The sequence below is a fragment of the Echeneis naucrates genome, chromosome 12 (genome assembly GCF_900963305.1).
Source record: "Echeneis naucrates chromosome 12, fEcheNa1.1, whole genome shotgun sequence".
NCBI lineage: Eukaryota > Metazoa > Chordata > Actinopteri > Carangiformes > Echeneidae > Echeneis > Echeneis naucrates.
In genome coordinates this window covers 10,065,042-10,087,379 of record NC_042522.1, presented here as the reverse complement: position 1 = coordinate 10,087,379, position 22,338 = coordinate 10,065,042, and the positions used below count along the sequence as shown (strand labels likewise).

The 22,338-nt window shown below is 38.7% G+C and overlaps 1 protein-coding gene and 1 long non-coding RNA gene across 2 annotated transcripts in view; both read right to left on the bottom strand.

Annotated features, from left to right (window-relative positions):
- npr2 (natriuretic peptide receptor 2) overlaps window positions 1-22,338 on the bottom strand; it is a 54,707-nt gene that overhangs the window by 25,798 nt on the left and 6,571 nt on the right. Inside the window, exons 2-7 of the mRNA XM_029515117.1 lie at window positions 19,980-20,161; window positions 14,992-15,105; window positions 14,471-14,606; window positions 12,048-12,142; window positions 7,275-7,407; window positions 6,251-6,335 (exon numbers count right to left, since the gene is read on the bottom strand). Of these exons, the coding sequence (XP_029370977.1) occupies window positions 6,251-6,335; window positions 7,275-7,407; window positions 12,048-12,142; window positions 14,471-14,606; window positions 14,992-15,105; window positions 19,980-20,161 (745 nt within the window). The remainder of the gene's footprint in view (window positions 1-6,250; window positions 6,336-7,274; window positions 7,408-12,047; window positions 12,143-14,470; window positions 14,607-14,991; window positions 15,106-19,979; window positions 20,162-22,338) is intronic.
- LOC115051623 (uncharacterized) lies at window positions 2,977-6,244 on the bottom strand. Its single transcript, XR_003841303.1, has 3 exons — window positions 4,167-6,244; window positions 3,997-4,041; window positions 2,977-3,603 (listed from the first exon to the last, which is right to left on the bottom strand). It is a non-coding gene; the product is annotated as an uncharacterized LOC115051623 (long non-coding RNA).

The window sequence follows — 22,338 nt, the reverse complement described above, 5'->3', positions numbered from 1 at the left end:
TTTGTGATCCTAAAACAAAATGTAACCATAATTTGCGACCAGAAATATCGGTGAGTGGAGTGAGTGTCATGCTGAGCTTCCAAAAAAATCCAAAGTTACGTCAGAGTTCTCATTTCTCCGTACATGCAGTGGTTTTAAAGTAAAAGTTTGGAAGCCCTCTCCTCTACTTTAAACAAAGATCCCATGGATAGAGACTTATTGTTATGACTCATGAGTTTGTTCTTCTGTGAAAAATGAAAAAAAAAAGCATGATGTTAGCCGTGATAAAGAGTAGAGTTCACTGCAATTCTCCCTCCCACACTCTTTATTTTTAACTAACTCACTGGGACTGCACTCGGATGTTCTAACCTTGACTTAGTTCTGACACTGGTATAAATATCATAATATAACTCATAATATAATATAACTCAAATATAACTCAACTCAAAACTGCTGCTGTTATGCTTCCTTTATTAAAGGAGGCGTGAGTCTAAAACATTAAAACAAATATTTGTTTGATTTAAGAGTGAGTTTTTTATGATCGCTCTGGTTTTCCAACTGCTGTAATCCATTATCTCACATAATGTGCAAGTAAGATGGCAAATCATGTGTCATCATGAAATGGTATAACTATAAATGCTAAACTAACTGTTATTGATTGTTTTAATCAACGTTGCACTAAAAATAAAATGGGAACTATGAAATCTGCAGAGAAAAAACAGTAAAAAACAAACAAAAAAACTCACAAAACTGTGTTAAAACTCTAATCACACCAGACTTTCCTCAAATATACAAACTGCAACAAAGACAGCATACCCATAACAGTATTTCTTATCACGTGTCATAATGATAGTTCATATATAGTTCAAAAAAATGGTAAACCAAAGTTTGCAGTAACAGAAAAGTAACATTTTCCAACTCTGTTGTGAAAACAAGAGTTAGCAAACCTGTTCAATAAGGATATAAATAAAATAAAATAACGTGAAAGATTGAAGAAAAACAATGTTATTACTCAACCTTTGCTCCCAAATGGTTTAAATCTGTATTAGTGAGCGTCTCATCCTTCCACCTAACAGATTTACTGATCACAGCACTTGACGGACCTGACGTGTCCCTCGTACCTACAACTGGCCATTTCACACTCATAAGCGCCTCCAACTCTGTGGGCAAATAAAGTCTTAGATCACGAAAATGGAGGCAAAAACAAAGGTTGTGTTTTTTTGTTTGGTATGTTGTTATTTTAAGTTTACACTTATTGTATTGTTGCTTTTTGTTACATTGTGTCACATTGTTATTTTGTTGCATTGCATTGTGTTGGGTCATTGTATGGTGGTATTACATTTCATTGTTTCATTTCTGTACAACTGTTGCCTTGCACCAATGCTTTCATTTATATGGTGTGATTACATGACCTTATGTGATGTAATGGTGTGTTATTATGTCAGGCTTGATTGCATTATTTTTACAATGGATCATATTTTTTATTTTATGTTATACCTTGATGGGTGTGTTCAATGATTTACAGTGTAAATAAGTCACTGAACTGTTTGAGCTGGCTGAATTAGGCATCTCCTTTGGCCCAGTCACTGTAATATTTCAAATGTTACAGTATAATTATGCTCATCCTTTAGTTTTACCCTAATCCCATCTGTCCCCAAGGGATAAAACAGGAAAAAACTGCAGTAAAAAGAAACTTTTCTACAAACTTAAACAACATCCAAATATCTGCAGAGCCAAGCCAAGTTAATTAATCTTGTAATTTACATGTCAGTGATATTTCTGACATGTTTTGAGTGTTATTTTTGAGCATCAGTCTAACTGGCAAACACCAAGAACCACAGCGGGGAAGAGGCATTCCAGTAAATCAACACATCTGGGGCAAATTTCAGAGGAGCTGCTGTTCCTTAACACTTAGTGATTAACAACAGAAACACATTCAGAAATCAGACTAATAGCACAGGCTCGTTAAAACCAGATAGTTGTTATTGTTTTTTTTTTGTTTTTTTTTTTTGGTCTGAAGGAGGAATTTCATTTTCCGTTTGAAAAAGGAGCAGAGCCCACACATTCCAGTCCAATCTAAAAGGTCTGAAAGGTGTAAAACACTTCCAGATGGCTGCAGGAAATTATTGCAGTGTTTGCATATCACTGTGTTTTAGCTTTTCCCCGAACCATCGCAGTTGGCCCCAAAAGTGGCCCATTTATTTCCTTTATTATTTTTTTCTTTCTTTTTTCTTTTTTTTTAATTCTCTTTCACCGGAAAAAAAAAACTGTTGTTGGAACTGGGAACTTGAAAGGGAATCTGAGGCCTGATTGTTTCTACAAATACTCCAGGCCCTGCCTATGTGAAACCATTTTCAGGACAGGAAACACCATTAAACCACCAGTGCCCTCCAGCCCCATCTACCACCTCCACCAAAAAAAAAAAAAAAAAAAAGAAAAAGAAAGAAAAAAGGTATTTTTCTTTTTAAAGAGCTTCGTTTAGAGACCTCTGGCAGCCAAAGGGGCAAAGTGTGGGGCTCCACACTGGGCCTATTGTTTCATAACTCCCATATGTGAATACCTCTGCTGGACCAGCCCCTCCATTAAAACAACTGAGCCACTGCTGCTCTGCTCAACATCCCCTCACACTGCTGCTTCTCAGCAGACGGCAAAATCAGATGAGAGCAGCCGTCCGTCCACCTGGTGAAATCCTCTGCAAAAAGGTCTGCTTTCTGCTCTGGCAATAAAATATAATTACTCTAATTCCTTCTAAATTCTCATAGGAGTCAACATGCCTTGTGTGTCAGTTTAGTGAGTTCCTTTATTCCATTTTATTTTAGGTCCTAATGCCCATTTAGAAAAGGCTTGAATTTTCCTTTTTTTTGTTGTTGTTTTTTTCTTTACAGAAAACTTGGCTGAAATTGATTTTGAAGTTAGGTCACTTTTACTTTTAAATTATATTTTCAAATATTTGGTTACAGTGCATGAGGTAATACAAAGGAACGGACTCAATCTATATGCAGCTTTTTTTTTTTTTAATTAGATTTCATATTCAACAAAATGTTTCCATTGTGTACATTTTGAATAAGGCAACACAAGTTGGAATTGAGCAGTAGAGCAATCTATTACAAAAAAATACATTTCCAGCCACCCATTTGATATGCATAGAACACCAATAATTTAAAAATATAGGGCTCCCCTCATTGTAAATTTAATATGGATTTCTCTATTTTTATTTTATCACAAATTGTATCCCAAAGATTTAATTCGAGTATAAATTCTTTTAAATGTGTAAAAACATGTAAGCAGCAGCAACAAAATATATAATTAATATAAATGATGATATATTTTCAAATTTATTCCCCTAATTAAAAAAATATAAAATAAATATTATGATCTCTGTCTTATAAATTCCAACCCCATATGCACAGCAAGCAAACCTGAGCTTGAGAAATTTCCTGTACTGATTGATCTGAGAGTAACTACCAACAGTGACAAAACTCCAAACATTATAGTGGTGTTTTTGTAGGTCAACTACTGAACATGGAGGCCTTTCAGCAGCTGGTTGAACTTTGAGACGGCTGTTAAAAAAAAAAATAGCTCTGCTGTCTCCTTCACTGTCCATCAGCAAATTTCCACTGGTGTCTGCAAAAACAGGAAGTTATTTGTTAGCCTTTAGTAGCAAACAGAGCCGTCAGAGACACACACCCCTCACAGCCTCTAAACACAGTGTATTTTATGTTTTTTACTTCAGCATAAGGTTTAAATTTACAGTTTCAGGGCTTTGGGGTGAATGAAGTCGACTCAAAATCCAATAAAAGACAACATGTTCAGGTCGGTGAGGAATGGTTTTCCGTGTATAAAACTGTCATTGATGTAAATGATGGCTATAAACATAGTCTGACTGGGGAAGAGAGTGCAAAATTGTGGGTCAGTACCAAAAATGCATCACAGACATTCCCTGTTGGGGCAGAAATAGATATGTGTTGCTATAAATCACCAAGTGTTGCACTAAGAGCCCAGATTTTAAAAACTTACCAGCAGAGAGTCCAAGAAAATTAGCTAGCTTGGTGGTAAACCATGCTGTGAGAAAACAGAAAAGACACTCTTTATGTTTACAGAAATACATCTCATTGATTAGCTGGTCTAATCAATTATTTATTATCAATTTAACATGATCAACTCAGATTCAGGTTTAGTGGATTTACCTCAGGTGGATAGCTGCTCCTTCGTCTTTCTTCCACCATTCCTCTGATCAAAATCCATTCTGATTGGCTGGTGATTAACACTTGTTTGTGTTAATAGTCAGTATTAGAAAAGTGATTCGATTACGGGTGTGATTTATTAGTTAGAGCTGCGCATCGCCATAAGAATCAGTTCCTCTTTACTTGAAAATCATTGTGGGTATTGGTTATAAACAAAATTAGCTGCTGTGTAGAGGAAAACGACTTTGAAGAAGGGATGACAAGAAAGGGAAAAATAAACAACAGAATTTAGTCTTCCGGCAGCTTAATTACTTAGAGCATGCATGATTAACTTGTGTGATCAAATGAGGCTCACTCTAATTCTCAAGATTGATTTCCACGGACATGTCGACTGATGTCATTTGGGACATTAGCAATTTCACTTTAAATGACTTTTACAGCTGAACACAGCACAAAGTTATACCCATTTTAAAATGATGTGGTGGGTAATTTAGTTGCAATTTCATTTTATTTCATCTGTAATATACAGAACCGCACACGGAAAGGAATTAATAATTCAACAATATCACTTAATACCTAACTGCGTATTGCATTCAGAGATTATTCAGGCCCGAAAAACTATAATGCCACTTTTTCATTGAAATCATCTGAAATTGTTTTTGATTTTGTTGACCATCAAGGTTTTTTTTTGGATTCAGTCACTGATATGACCCATAAAAACCTCAAAAGTCAGGAGTAAAACTCAAATGGAAAAATCTGCCACAAGAGGAGGTTATTTAACCTGGACTGAATATTATTGAACTTGTTTCAAGGCTGTAGACAAGAAACGCAAAAGTCATGAGTGTAAATTCCTTCATCAAGCCCACCCCCCTCCCTTCTAAAATATTTTTACTCCCCAACAAAAATCTCTGATTAATATATATTCCACACTTTTACTCTTCACTGAGGTTTTGGATATCTATAATCTTGCAAAATGATCATCAAGATGCTGTTTATCAGTCTCCTACTATTAGTAAAAATACCAACAGTCAAACTGAAAGGTATTTAACAAAAAACATATTTTTTGTGTTTGCAAAATGTAAACATGACATTAAAATCTCACAATGGCCAGAAAGACTGCTGAGAACATGATCTCAGTCTCCAAAAATATATTTTATTAATATAGCCTAAAATCACATCAAACCATAAAGCATCTACTATCCTAGACCTTTGGTTCAGATAAAAGAAAACTCCCCAAATGAAACCTCTGAGAGGGGAAAAATTGCTGATTGTAACAACAGTGTTTGCAAATGACTGCCAACATTCATCAGAATGAGCTACATTGCTGCAAAATACAGTACAGAAAAAAAGGATTTGATTCTCAGTAGATGATTTATATTGGAAGTATATTAAAAATAATCCAACCACACTGGCACATGTTTTCAGTTTTACAATTCAGTACTCACTTTTTGGCAGAGGTGATTTTACTGGATTGGGATTTTGCTGTATGAAGGTTGTTTTTTGTTTTTTTGGGTTGTTTTTTTTTTTCAGTGTAGGAAACACAGATTTATTTTTAAATTAAGAACCAGGCGCCTTGTGCTTTTCTAATAGCATTTTAAAGGGGTTCATAAGCCAAAAGACCAACGAGCAAACATGTAATGCTTCAAGAGAAGTACAAAAACCAGTCTGATGCTTTCCACCTGACATCAGCAGTGTGTGAATTATCAAAATGGGAGGTATTTAGCTTTAATCCAGAGCAAAGACAATAAACTTAATAAACACACTCGTGATCATTAAATGAGAATAACAGTAACGGTTGTCTGGGGCCAATAAATGAGCTCAGTTGGCAGCTTAAACACACTTCACTGCCGCTTTTACACTGTCACCTGCTGAGATGTTGCTGTGGCAACAATCGTGTAAATAGCACACTGGCACCTACAGCAGCATGACCAATAATCCTGCTTCAAACAGCACTCACTCACTCACACAGCACTCTATTTCCATCTCTCATATTTTCTTTGAAATAAGAAAGAGAAATGAATGCACCATTTAAGCGAGTTTAAGAGCGGTACAGACAGGAAACCTAACCTCGATGAGATCAAACTCACCTGTAAATGAGGAAGCTGGAGATTCCAAATATGATGAGCGCTAAGCCCGATCCCACAGCAACGATACCAAGGACTGGCAGATGACCTGGAAAACAGGAGACGGATTCCATAACCAGTTGTCTCTCATGTGCTAAACAGATGTTCACATTCATATCTTTCAAAAAGGAAATAAAAAGCGTGTCCCATTAAAAAACAGCTGGGACTTCCTGGACTGCAGCTACACATCTTTAGCAATCTATCAGCTGCAAACATCAGCAACTGGTCCACATAATGACCCCCCTCTGATATGTCTCATCTTTAGTTTGAAACCCTGATGAAAACTGTGATAAAAGTGTGAAAAAGACACTTTAATGTCTCTATTTGTCATTCTGTCTTGCAAAGCAGACTGGAGGAGATCGTGAGGATCTTTTGCACACCTTTGGATTGAAGCAGAAATCATTATGAATTGAATCATTTTGAAATCATTCGGAATAGAATCGAAAAGTAAAAGATTCCCACCCCGACTGTTGCCCAACAATAAGAATTTCATGGGTTCGGTTCCTGGGCCTGGGCCCTTTCTGTGCCTGCGTGGGTTTCCTCCAGGTACTCTGGTTTCCTCCCACCATCCAAAGACATCATGAGTGGCTTAATTGGTGACGGGAATTGTCCGTAGGTCTGAGTGTTAGTGTGAGTGGTTGTTGGTCTCTTTCTGTCTCTGTGTGTTAACCCTGTGACGGACTGGTGACCTGCCCAGGGTGGACCCGACTCTCGCCCGGTGTGAGCTGGGATTGGCTCCAGCACCCCACGACCCAGAAATGGATGAAGCAGTTGAAGATGAATGAATGAATGTAAGGGGGTTTATAAAGTGTAATACTGTTACCTGGCTAACTTGCACACGGTGTAATTGAGCCTAAATTGTTGGAATGATTTCTGGATCCTGTGTTTGAATGTGCAGGCCACATCAGGCACTAAACACACTACACAACACTAAAAAGGTTTAACCCTGAATAGCTCTCTTATGATGGGTGAGACGAAGTGGTCATACCATCATTGCAGGAGTCATCTGTAGAAAACACACAAGGAGGGTTATCCAGCGGTGGGCCACCATTAGGCCAATGGATCTTCTCTGTCTGGGACCAAATGATTTCCTTCATGGTTCCATTGTAGTATGCAACAATCTGCAAATGAAGGAGAATACACTGATTAAAATGGATGAAAATTATGATTAAGTGGCAAGTTGTCATTTCTTGTCAATGCAATTTCTCTGACTGGTTTTGTTCATCAGTTCAATAAAAATAAATGTGGGGCTGGGATCAACTGTTTTTATACCAAGAAAAGCATCTACAGCACTTGATTCAAATTTCAAACCCTCTGTGACCAAAACAAAGTTAACTAGAAACCATCTTGCAATGAGAGAACACCAGCCATGACGCCCTTCAACTTGTTGACATTCTGACCCATGAGTACTCATTATTACAAGCCATAACAGCAGGGCTGGTATTGTTTTCACCTTGTGAGTCTGTTTGTGTATGTGTGTTGTCATGTCAAGTTGTAGTCCTCGAGACACTGAGCAATTTGGCAGGTGTGTACATATCCAGAGAGTATCTAAAAGCCAACAGGCGATTAGCCTAGCATAGCAGCTTGCCAGGGTCTGTCTGATCCAAAAAGTTCCCAACTAACTCGTTGACTTGAATTAGTAACATTTTCTTGAAACATAATTCATTAAATGCCCAACATGAGAGCTGTGACACCCCCAAACAAGAGACTGGATTAATTGATTTGACGTTCATGTTCAAAGTTCAATCTAAACCTTTTTGTAACAAGCTTTGAAAATAAGTTCTCATGTTAATTTAAACAATTACCTCACAGTCATGTAAATGTTTTCATTTTTTACAATAACGAGTTGTGATTTCAGAGCAACTGGACAAAAAGATATTCTGTTCATGCCGCATTCAGTGGTTGATTACACCACAGGTTATGATGTAATGCTACAGGCAATAATATTCATTAAAAGTTACATCCTGCTGTTTCTGTGACCTATGATCAAAATATATTAAGTTAATCAGGAAGTGCATGTTCACAAGCAAAGTTTAACCATCAGCCTGCAGCTTATGGGTGTGTGAGGTTTATTATGACGGTACAGCTTCACGGGCAGCATCTGTTGTTCTTCTGTGAAACATGAGTCCTGTGTTTCTAGCTGGGGGATTGAGTATGTTTCCCAGTCCTACACCCAGCATGTTGTGTCCCCTCTGCTTAAACCTTAAAGGCCGCCACCCCCAAGAGGCTCATCAAAACAACGCAGAGTTTGATGCTTGAAAGGGCAGAGACTGCACAGTCCGAAATAGCTCCATGTATTTCAATTAGGGACTGTGCTTATAGCTCTGCCCTGCCAAAAAGTCTCTTACAACATTTCACCTCATGTTGTGTTCACTCTTGAAACCTTGAAAACATTTTAAGCTGCACACATGACTTTAGGTCATTTTGGATTACAAAATATGTTCAACTGTCCTTCTTGAATCCTACAATGTATATATATATATATATATATATATATATATATATATATATATATATATATATATATTAATTATAGGATGCAATGCTAAATCAGAAGCATAGTAAAAGCCACAAAAAAAGCGAAGAGGCACGTTATCATCCGTTAAGACATATTGTCAACCCACTGACATGACTCATTAGTTCATGAACTGTTGTTTTGAAGCCTTCACTTCGGAATTTGGCTGTTGGCCATCTTGGTTTTTAGGAACCATATTTGGAGAAGAAGGTGCAGCTGAGGAGGAGTGAGGGCTGTATCTGACCTGCTCTGTACTCTATCTTATCCTGATACACAGTAGCCACACCCCCAATACATTCCCTGGTTTATGGTCTATTTGCCTCTCAATGGAACGATCATCTAAAAAGTGAATATCATGTCGCATAGCAGGGGATTTAAAACCACAGACTGAGACTGTAAACTCATTAGGGAAACATTTTCTGAGATAATAATTCAAGTTACATAAACTTTTGGCTTTTTCATAGCCATTGGTGTCCCTCCCTGATAGTCATCAGCTAAAATCCGGGTTTAAGGCTCTTCAGTATCACCTTCATTCCCTTTACAGTCCTCCAATATCTACATCCATTTTTATAGCATATTGCAAAGATGTAAAAATAATCACAAAATACTATAGATCCAGAGAAGAAGCAATGTAATCACTAATATGAAGATTAAGATTTTCTTTTTACATGTGAATGTATTTGTTTCTCCAAACATGGAGGCCAATCAGCCTCATTTCAATAGAGTAGTTTTGGAAAGCAAAGTTCATCCATTATCATCCATGCAACATGTTCAGCAGACCACGTCCTGAAAAATGTAAAACATTCTGTGAGGTTTTTAACCAGGCTGCTGGCTAGTCGGGTCAATCAGCCACATGAATCGACCAATTAAAATCTGAAGATAAATGAGAGCAGGAAGTCACACTGACAGCCTCTGAGGACTGCGAAGAAATTCTAACTGATGTTAAATGTTGCTAACCCACTTCTCTTTCTGACACACAAAAAAAGAAAAAAGAAAAACACTTGGCAGCACTGGTTCACAGCAGCGTAACCCTAACCCTGCACAAATATTTTCATCAGAAATTTTAGGTTTTATGCATCTCGTCATTGGAGAACTCAACACTCCAGAATATCTCTCAAATTGTTGTATCAATGTGGAATGAAAAGTCAAAGTCTTAAGTTTTAATCAGACATAACTGATAATGCTGATTTTTTTTTACATACTGAATTAAAAAAAATACAATGAAAAGGCCCCTTGTGAGGTAAAGTTTTACACTAAAATGACACATATTATAAGCCATTATTTAGTCTTAGTCTTATGGAGGCTTTGGTTTAGTCACTGAAGAATACTGGTTTCTTTGGTCTACTGTTTTGGGGAGTAACTATTCTTTGTCAGCTTTTGACAGCTTACTCTAGCAAGATAGCAAAAATGAAAGAAGAGATAAATGAGGAATGACATACCGCAGTCTTCAGCCAGACTTGGACCACAGATGTAGTGGTTCAGGTCAGCAACAGGTTTTGTCCAAAAAGTGCGTAGTAAAGAATAGACATAATGTGATAACATTGCTGTGGCAAGAAGGAAGCGGTCCACTGAGTCTGTCCCGCATGTCCCTGTCAGTTCAGTCGATGCCCAACAAAATGTCTGTGTACCCCTGCTTGCATGAAACCAAAATCTAAATGTGCAAAATGTGGCGCTGACACTAAGCATGTTTACATGACACCTAAAAAAAACTAATTATTGCAATAGTCTGACCAAAACTGGACTTTTAAAGTCCATCTAAACACGTTAGCTCGGCTGAAATCAAACTTAAAAACACCCAGATAATGCGGTCGAAAGTCGATTTACTGCTGCACGTATCCAGACAGTCGGACTGGAGCTGGAGGAGGTGAACTGCGCATGTGCTAAAGTTTCACGCTAGGCTAAGACCCGGAAGTCAGACAAAAGAAGCCGGCTAACTGCTAACGCTTCGAAATGGTCTGCAGTCTGCAGCATAAGCTCATTTCTGGACGGACACAGAAGCTAACTCGCTAGCTCACCGGTCTTTTTTTTTTTCTTCTTCTTCTTTCCACCGCGTTTGTGGTCTGTGACGTCATAGGTAATCGGTAGTGGCCCAGTACCCACAAGCCTAAAGAGTGCATATCGCCATCTATCATAGCGGAGGCGACATGATTTCAACAAATAAATCGATTTCACTCTGGCATAAGGACAGATTAGATGGCTTTATCCGAGCTATAACCATAGCTAGGCTTAACTGTGCATGTAAAAGTCGTTCAGACATTTGTAGAGCTCTGCAGGATTAAGTCCTGATCCACAGTAGTGGGATAGTCCATTTGTACGTGGTTTCTTAAAAAGTTAAACACCCCCAATTGTTATTTTGTTAAGGTTTTAAGTGTCTTGGAAACGCTCAGTTGCAAAGAAGTTGATAAATAAGACTACAGAGGTCTGTAAGATTAAAAATCACACCTAACACCAAAATTGATTGACACATGTTGAATTTATACTTCGGCAGCATGGCAGAATTGTGGTTAGCAATGGTGCCTCACAGCAAGACGTTTGTGGTTTTGATTCCCAGGCATGGGGCTGGGCTGGTTTGTTCTCCCTGTTGTTGCATGGGTTTCCTCCCACCGTCCAAAGACATCATGTTTATGTTTTTTGTTTTGTTTTTCTTTTGTCTTTCCCTTAATGTGTCCAAGATAGAAACACCAGAGTTAAATTCCAAGTTTTTTTGCATACCTGGCAATGAAATTTGATTATGATTCTGATTGATTGGTGACTAAATTGTCCGTAGGTCTGAGTGTGAGTGGTTGTTCATCTATGTCTGTTTCTATGCTTTTTCCCTGGGATGGACTGGTGGCCTTTCCAGGATGTACCCCGCCCTTGCCCGGACCATTGGCTGGGATTGGCTCCAGCAGCCCCAGCAACACCGGAAATGGATAAGCAGTAGAAGATGAGAGAGTGATGAGTATTTCTACTTGACTTTTGCTAAATACTGTGACCATGGTAGTTCTTCTATGGCCCAACATTAGTTATTTACTTCTAGTGACTGTATTTAGGCTTTACATATAAAGTGGTGTTCATTTGCAAGGATTGTTTAGCTGAACAAAGAGTATCAGAATATTTTCCAAAAGCCAGTGAAATGTTTTTGGCTTATTGCCACATTAACCAAATGAATCATCCCTGTAGTGTCTATAATTCCTCAAATGTCTGTCTGTTGATGATCACAAAAAGTATTAAGCACAAGCAAACGTAAACAAATGTCTTCCTTACCCCATACTCCCCTGTCTCCTGGTCGGTCATCGCCCACAAGTTGACATCTATATCCCTGGCATTTTTCTGATCGGTGTTCACAACTCCTGTCACTCCTTCAAACACAAACAATGTCCACATCAATGATGTGACTCAGTGTATTCCATCACTTACTGTCACTTGTACCATCTGCTTCCATTCATATTTAGATGATCACAGATGTGCACAAAGTTTTTCTGTCATCAGTGTCTGCGTCACAAGGCCTTTTTGTGGTCTGTAGGTTATAAATAGAGTAGCAAACAATAATTTCATTTGTTTCTGCAAATAAAACTCCTAAGTGTCCTTCTGCATTTCAGTTTTTCTTCAAGATCTTCTTGTTAACTCGGTATTAGTGAGCTGTTTTGCTTTTTTGCTACAGTCCACATGAATACACACTGAACAATCACATAAGCACATCTATGACAATATTACAGTAAATAATTAGTTTGAGCCAATCCCATGTAGATGTTGAGTAGTCACATAGAAGAAAGATTTGAATAAAATGACAGTGGTGCAGCACATATGGTCAATAAATCAGCATCAACAGGAATTTTTCTGTTGACTCTATTTGACAGTTGGACTTAATGTTTGGACTCTTTTGGCATTTCGGTCACTTTTCTTTTTTATTCTGAAGGAGTTTTCCTTGTGTGCGCCTCATGTTTTTTTATTTCCTGTCTTTGTCCTCCCTGCTTATTGTCTGCCCTGTCCTAATGTGTCCCACCTGTGCTCTATTACCCTTGCCTTCCTCCTGTCTTTCCCTCTGTCTTGTCTGTTTCGCTCTAGCGTTCATCCACTCTGAACTTCTCCTGTTTGCCTTTGTGTTTCCTGTCCATCTTGCTGCTGAGTTTCCTGAGTTCCAAGTTTTTTCTCCTGCCCAGATTTTTTGGATTTGGTTTTGGTCAGTTTCTGTTATGATCATCAAACATAAATTTTTCCACCTACCCCTTTTATTGTCTGGATTTTGGGTCCTACTGTCCTTGAAATGTGACAGACTCATTGTTGGAGGGATTTATAGCCCACCCACTCATCACTATTTGGATTGAGATAGCACTTATGTGTGAGCACTACCATGTGAAAAAAAAGTAATAGTGGATAAGCAGTGGATTTTTTTCACTACAATATTTAGAGCAATGTTTATTAATGAGAACAATTCCAGACTGTCATGTTATTAAATATTGCTATAAGACAACCTGCAGGATTTTTAACACCACCCTCCCAATATTTTACTTTATTCACCGCTGCTCAGAGTCCATTAGCCTTATGACATTCATTTCAGCTACACCCATATACTGAAGCTTCTAATGGATTTGTTCAACAGAGAAACTAATGTCAGTAGAACCACAATGTACACATCACAGTTCTCAGCTTCATCTTGAGAAGCGCTCCAGTAGCAGACATCATTTTAACAGTGAGCATTATTGTCTGAAATACACATCATAAGTAACAAAAATAAAAATTAAAAAATTAAAAAATGTGTGTTAATGGCCTAAATTAAAAAAAAAAAAAAAAGGTTTGCAGAGTCAGTATTTTTACTTGTTTGCCTCTACAAGAGGAGGTAGGTGGTGACATTATCAAAACATCCACAATAATGAATTGAAGGAAGATGATGGGTATCTTCCTTGTTTTTACCCAAAACAAAAAGCTGAAATTTTTCCTCTACCCTTTTCAGCTGAAGCTACAAAAAAACACCATTGTTCTGCATCTTGGAGTACAATGTGAAAGCCGATCTGGCAGGCAGCAAGATAAACAAGCAAGTGTATGAGCATCCACGTCAAACATCAATTGGCCCATTAACTGGAGTGTTGTGTGATAACGCTGTAATTATAAAGTTGATAGCCCATATTTTAATCACATTTTGGGTTCAACAGTGCTTTACAGCCAGGTGGCCTCACTGCCTGTCTGCTGCAGCACTGATGGGGCCACCTCCATTCAACGTATTTATCAACATCAAGATTAATGTTTTGCACAGGGCTACGTGCATGCATAGGTAGGTTTGTTATCAGTGAGTACATGTAAAACAGAAACACATTTAGAGATTGATGATCAGACCTTCTCAAAGATTCTTACTAACCATGGCCCTGAGAGAGTGAAGCACTGCAAATCAGGAAAACAGCTTTAAGTAGCGCACGCAACAACAAAAGTGATTTTAGAGGACACTAAAAACTGATGACCCTCGCTGAGCTGCATTTGGCGAGCCCTGAACAACTGTGTCACTGTCAGGTTCAGCACTTTCTTGTGTCCCCTGCAGACCCTATTACTTGCACCTTGTTTTTTATTTGGCTGTCTGCACGTGTTGTGAAATTGACGGAGACGTAATGACTATTTGCATGTTTTCTTAGTCTGCAGTGCGCTGAACTCAGAGCCACCATACTTACTGGCTGAGAAATATTAAAGCCTTTTCTCACCCCAGAATCGACGGTTCTGCGTCCTCATTGTGATGTTGATGCCGTCGTTTTGGGCTCCACCCTCTGCCAGAGTCTCTTCCAAGGCCTTTGCATACAAAACAAAACCATCATAGAAGCTGCCAGCAATGTAGTCCATCTGCAAGAAAAGAGAAAAAATTTTCAATAACCAGCAACAGAAATTTTATGCAATACACAGGGCTTTGGCTTAAAACCTTAATGATGTCATAAAATGTTCAGCAGGAGCTCAGGAGTTTGTTTCTATGAAATGATACGATTTTGGCCAGTGTCAAATACCAACAAACAAATTATAACTTCTTTTAAAATTGAAGTCTATTTTTCGAAATGGCAGAGATAAAAACAGCAATAAAAAGTAACATTATTAATTGCGAAAATTACTATAAACATTATTCCTCATTAAGTGCTGACAATTACACAGTACAGTGGGGATTTTTCTGCACAGAATATCCTATAAAACATTAAAGAGGTCATGATGCACTGGGTTTTCATAGGCAATAACTTACCAATGATGGTTCCAAGTGCACACCGAAATCCCTCTTAGCTCTGGCGTGGAGTTTCTTCTGGAATTCTTTGTACTCTGGATTATCAGGAGGCCGGTACGTTATGATGAAAACAGACTAGAGGAGACACAGATTGAGAAATGGCAGCTGAGGATTGATCCACGAAACATCCATGTCTTTTTCAGACTGAACATGACACTTGTGGAAACAAATTTTATGAGTTTCATATTCTGACTGTAATTTTCAATTGCTATCCAACATATAATTTAGTCTCATTTTCATCCTCACTGTTTTAAAACTATGGTAATGGGTTATGGTTGAAATAGTGGATCTTTGTTTCATCTTCTTTTATAGCTCGTAGTCAGTAAGGCCACAAACTCCCCTTCCAGCTCCTTCTGAGACCATTTTAATGGTCACAGAAAGTGGTAATCCTGCTTAAGAACTATGCTGCCCAACCGATGAACCTCTCCAGAGGAATCAACCTGAGTCCACAGTTGGGACGGTTCCTGGCGCTGTGGAAAATAGTTTGCAGTGTACTGGTACCAAACATACAATATCCAGCTACACTACGAAACTACAGACCGGTGGCCTTCACTTCACACGACACCTAAGAAAACTGATTATTGTCTAGTCCGACTTTTAAAGTAAATGCAAACACGTTAGCTCGACTGAAATCAAACTTATAATTGTCGGACTAACACACACAGATAATGCAGTTGAAAGTCGATCTACTGCTGCATGTATCCGGACAGTCGGACTGGAGCTGGAGGACGTGATCTGCACATGTGCTAAAACTTTGCACTAAACTAAGACCCGGAAGTCAAACAGCATTTAAAACGTGAACCTAGGAGGTCAAGCCAACTAACTGCTAATGCGTTGAAATGGCAAAGTCATCAGCATAAGCTCATTTTTGGACGGATACAGAAGCTACCTTGCTTTTTCTTTCCACTGTGTTTGTAGTCTGTGACGTCATAGGTCAATCGGTAGTGGCCCATTACCCACAAGCCGAAAGAGTTCATATCGCCACCTATCATAGCGGAGGCGGCATGATTTCAACAAATAAATCGATTTCACTCCTGTGCATGTATACTGGGACAGAAGTCGGGCTATAACCATAGCTTGACTTAACTGTGCATGTAAATGTAGTGTTGTCAGACTTCCTCCAGCAGAAGGAGGTGTGTGGTCACGGACAACTACAAAAAAGCAGCTGATTCTTTCTAGACACGCTTGACCCCCTGCAGTTTGCACACAAATGACACATTGGAGCAGACAATGCTGTGCTCTAAATGCTGCTCTGTGCCCTGGCCTGGTACTTATGTGAGCATTGCTGCATGTTCTTTGATTTTTCAAGTACATTCAACACCATCCAGTCCATAATCCTTGGAGACAGCTCAGAGGGACGAGGGTTGACCCCTCACTTGTTTCCTGCATCACAGATAACCCGATATAGGGGCCATTTTGCCAGGTTAGGAAACTACGTCTCTGGGACAGTTATGAGCAGCATGGGAGCTCCACAAGGGACAGTTCTGGCTCCATTCCTGTTCACATTGTGTTCAGCAGACCTCAATTACAACTCTTGCCAAATCCTGAAATACTCCAATATTACTACTACTGTGGCGTGTATCAGGGATAGCCAGGAGTCTTAATACAGGGATCTGATGAAAGCCCTCAGTGATTGGAGTCACCTCAAAGTCAAAGGAAATGATAGTGGATCTCCAAAAGTCCAAGCTCCCTCTTCAGCCAGTGAACATTCATGGAGTGGATATCAAGATGGTGCCAACCTACAAATGGCTGGACAGCAACTTCGACTGGTCCCCTAACATTTAAAGTTTACAAAAAAGGGCAGAGTCGGCTCTTTGTTTGAAGGAGGCTCAGATCCTTTCACATCTTCAGAAAGATGCTGCAGATCTTTTACCAGTCCGCAGTGGTGAGTATACTGTTCTATGCTGCAGGCTGATGAGGAGGCAGCATAAAACAAAAGGATGCAAGGCGGCTGGACAAACTGGTGGAAAGAGCTGGCTCTGTGAGTGGAACCAGATTAGACTCACTGGGGGCTGTGGTGAAGTGATGCACACAGAGGAAGGGAGACAGACTATCCACTTCATAACATCCTAGTGGATCAGAGAAACCACAGCAGTGGATCGCTAATCCATCTGCGATGCAGAACGGAAAGATACACAGAATCATTCCCTCCCACTGCCACCAGACTTTACATCTCCTTAAATATTAAAAGATAAGATACCAGAATATCCATTCAGGGATCAATAAAGCAAATCTGGTTTCTGATTATATGTCAGCACACCAATCTAGACATTGTCTCAGACATCTTGTTGTGTTTGATGGAGAGCCATAATATGCAAGCTGACTGGGCTACTTTATGTACTGCAAACAAATGCTAGTGATCAAAGGCTAATGATTATTTCCTGGCTGCTAGCAATTTGAATCATTTTGAACCCAAATTTGTGTTTATATTGCAATTTTCAAAGCTGTTACTGGAATTTTCTAGTAGGTAAAGTGACTAAAATAAAATATAAATCACCATTTTTATTGTTGGGTCAAGGTTAGGTTATTATTGTTGTTGTAAGGGTTCTTGATATTAATAATAATAGTAAAAAAAATACATATACAAATATTTTTATTATATAACAAAACTATTATGTTGTGTATTACTACTGTAACTAAAAAAAATATTACTGATATGACAGTATTTATTTATTTCTTATATGCTCCTGCAGATATTAAGCAGCTTTTTAACCCCAAATAAAATCACTTTGTTTTCTTTTGTCAAATAATAACAGCCAAGAGATACTGCAACATACTATGTTTCAGTTTGAAACATACTTATAAGTTCACACTATTATTTTACATAATTTTCTTAGAATATAAATGATGGTCCTAAAATGTCAGGCTAAAAAAAAAACCCCACCACAAACTTCCATAAGTGATCATCATTGTGAAGGACTCACATTGCTATAATGAGCCCTGCTATGGCTTACAGACAAATTAACACTTCACAAAATAAGTAAAGATAGTGTGACAATGCAAAAGCTGTTTAATAAGGATTCATGGTTTGAAAGCAAAAAGAGCAATTGAATTAGTCTATAATACTGTCTTGGAATAAATCCAACCATTGTGAGCAAGCACATGGTAAATCCTAGTATAATAATAATGTTCTCAGCTGTGGCAGAACAAAATTAATTTCTTCATTGTTATTACAAAATGACTTTAGTACCTTTCAGAGCAACAGATAAGAGGGTACCCTAGGTTCTTCAAAAATAAAATATATATGAATATATACGACCTGAACTCGGCCAATGACATGCACTGGAAGAAATGTATTTCCTGCTATCTGAAGTTAATGTTTCAAATGCATTTTAAATGCTTTCAGAAAACATGGCAACATGAAATCTGCCAGAAAATGCTATATCTAGTTAAATATGATGTTGGATTTATAGTCAGAAACTAACTCTCCTACAAAACTTGGTGAATGCTGAGTTAAGAGAAGCCAGTGTGACATTTAGGGAAATAAATTAGACAAGCAGCACATCTGTGCCTGTGTCTCATTGCATTAATTTGTCGGGCTAAATAGCTTCCTGTGAAAACACATCCACTAATTCATTAATGTCAGGCAAGAATTTCAGTCCAGAAATGGCTAAAGGGGACCAGTGGAGGGGGGAGGGGGATATACATGTCCTCTGAGACGTCTCCGATTGCCTACCCGTTGGAAAAAAAAAATATTCAGTTTCTTTAGCTCATCAGAGCGCACACAAGCATTTCAAATACATGGAGGTCATTACCATAAAAGCTTTCAACACCATGCTTTGGTTAACTGTCACTCATCTCAACGGACATGTTGATTGAAACACTGAATATTCAGAGTAATGTCAGTGAGGGGGTTGAAGGTCCCAGGACATTGAAGCGCCGCCCACATTTCTGATTTTGGTCTGGTATGATTAGATAGGCTGGCTTATGAAAATAACATCAGCAGTAACAAACTGCTCAGAGGAGGAAAATACTCTCAAAACAAAACAATGTCCGAAAAGTGATGATTATCAGGTTCGGTTGGATCCAGTTTGTCAGCTTTTCTGGTTCACACAGTCACAATGGTTTCAAACTCAGACAGCACACAACAGGCTGTTAAGCTTCATATACAAAATCCTGTCAAATTTTGGTGGAGCTGCAGGATCTGTCTTATTCTGCCTCGCCTCGAAATATAAACCCTCAGCCAAAGCCCCAGCAATATGATTTACAATAGAAGCAACAGGACCTTTGACAGAACACAGTTTCTTTTCAGGGGAGTGATGCAGGAATCCACTGCTGTGCTAAGATTTTGCGAGCAAAGAAGAAGCACGGATTCAGGCGTGCTTCCCATGCCTGGTTGGATGCCTTTGTTTTATTGCTCTTTCAGGTGTTCACCACAGTGCACTGTAGTCAACTTTCAACCGAGCTGATGCACACCATAAACCAACTGCCGTGCAAGACCTTGAAATAAAAGAACACAGAGCCACATTCTGTCTGAAAGCACTATTAATAGACGGGTAGTTTTAAAATAAAATACTACTTCTATGATTCCATTTGATAGAAATTAACAAACAGTAATGTGCTTGGTTTCAAGATACTGTTTATCTAAAAACATATGGAACCATTGGTAGGTTCAATCAGAATCTATCTACTTGGTTTAGTGCAACTCAGTGTGTAGGCCCTGATGAAGATTGTGGGATTTGGGGTAAAAACAAACAGACACAGGGAATAAAATCTCCTCTCCTGTCAGACATCCATGTTCAATTGGTCAATGCTGACTGGTAGTTTTGGTCTTGTTTTATTTCCTTCCTGCAATCACAAATTGGGTGAAACAGCAATAAAGAATCTGAGCACAGGCTCAAGTCATCAAAAGTGATGACCCAAAATGATTAATTGTTTAGAGCTTTTACAGCTCTATACGTGGGCATGTATGAGCATGCACGTGTATGTGTGTCTCATATTCATTGTACCTTAAAGACCTCGATGAGGCTGGACCTGTCAGAGTCAGAGCTCTGCCACGGCTTGCGATCCATCAAGCTCTCTGCGAACACATCCAGATAGAAGATGGCATAGTTTTCTGGGTCCGGGATCTCACTCTGAAACAGTTTCATGATGTACAGGAAAGTGTCCAGGGGGCCACAGATGTATACAACTGCAGAAAGGACGACAACAATAACATGGTTATCTTATTTTACACAGCTAAAGTCTTACTCCTGGTAAAGTCCAAAAACTAAGACTTAATTCATTCAGATAATTCAATTTGTTTCCAGTAAAAGTAATCCTTCATGTGGTTTTGGTACCTCAATCTGCTTATAATTAAGTTTGTATTGGAAAGCAGCCTAAAATAATCATGCAATACTGGCCAGAGACCAGAATACGTAATAGGCACAAAAATAGAATGCTTCTTAAGGTTGTTTTTTTTTTTTTAGTTTGTTTGTTTTGTTTTGTTTTGTTTTTTTATGTAAAAAGTGACAAATATATTAATTAATTGGTGGATAAATTTCACTTGATGTCATCGAAAAGTCAAAGGCCATATTTATGTGCCTCTTTATCTATGTGTGAATTTCAGGAGCTAAGCAGGGGATAGACTACAGGTTCGGTCTGTTCTGCAGCTGGAGGGTGGACCATAGGGATAGGAGGGGTCTGTGCCAAAGAGGGGGCACTAGCCCCTTTTCTTGTAGATACAGTCCATGATTTTGTTGTAACTTGCCCAAATCCTCAAATTTCCTTTAGGTGAGCACAGTGTTGACATTTAAAAGCTCAGCTGTGACCTGTGTGGAGTTTCACAACATCACTGAGCTTGGGTGGAAAGCCGACAAAGTAAAAACACTTTAGTGCAAATGTTTGCGAGAAGTGAATTAACTGTGGCTGCATGCCGCGTGATTAAAGGTCTATGTCATTCCTTTCAGTCTAATTTATCTATGACAATAGTACCTGTTTAAACCAGACACATTTTCCAATAATTTTCTTTGAGACACATGGCATGGTGTAGGCAGGGGAGAACTCACTCTGAAAACTGGTTGCACAGGTCGTTTGCAATGTCTGATTCTAATAAATGACGGGTTTTGAAAGACTTCACTCATCTGCAGTAAAAATATAAAAAAAGCAAAAGCAAGAACCTTAATACAGTCAGTATTGGAAAAATCAACATTGGAAATAAATTAATTATTTATTAATAATAATAATAATAATAATTACATAATTAAAATAAGAATCTAATGGTCCAAAGTTAAATTATGGATCTTTCCAATATTTGACTGTATTTGACTCCAATATTTAACCCTAACCCTGCAGTATTTAATTTTGGTTGTAAAAATGAACAGACAATAGAGAAAGCTTGTAGATATTCACTGTTCTGCTCGAAAACATTCCAACACTTGGATGTTTGCTGTCCCTGGAATCAAACGTGAGACCTGTTACAGCGTCTCTGCCCAGCACTGTCGCCCTGCCACCTACAGCCTCCTGCAATTGAGTCATGAATAAAAAGCGTAGCGTTATTTCCATTTGTAGTGTATGTCAGAGCGGCAGCTGCCAGCTCTGAGGCAGCGCTCCCAGTTAGCAGACATTTCCTCATGTGTTAGACCAAAGCTGGCTGCTGCTTAGACCCCAACTCTCATCGCTTCCAAAAGGGTTCACTGTGCCAAGTAGTCCTGCTGTCTCCTGGACCACTCCCAAAATAAATGCTGCTACACAGCGGAGGGAAAATGTCCTCCTGTGTTGTAGTGGTGGTACAGTATATGGGCCCGCTGAGGCTTTACACAAAAGCACATTAAATTGTTTGGTACAAGTTGTTCCACTTCACGGACTCCGGGATGATAATCAGCTCTGCTCAGCTCCCCACACTGCAGAAAATCACCTCCTTACATAATTTAGCCTGTTATTCATTTAGAAATGTTCTTATTTTCCGAAGATAAATGGTTTCATAGGACTTTCTACCATCAGCTCTCATTTTTATCTCCATAAAGATGGCCATGTTTTGATTTCTGTTTGGTTTTTGCCTGATAGTTTGCAGGATGTCTCAAAAACCTGTTGACTGACTCGATGGGGAGCTGAGCCAAGAGATTCATGTTTGATGTAGAGCCAGGATTTCTCAACACTGCTAGATAGCATACAGTGCAACAACTCCCAAATGGAGGACGGATGCATGCGGTCCGGGTGCTGCCTCCTTGTTAACAGTGCAATCTGCAATTTCAAGGTAATTACACGTGATAATGACATTTGAAACAAGACCTGAACCGAGAAAAGCCTATTAACAGAAAACAGAAAACCTGAGAGGTGAACGACACATCACATGTTTTTGTGTTCCACATCTGAGCATGGTGTCAGTGG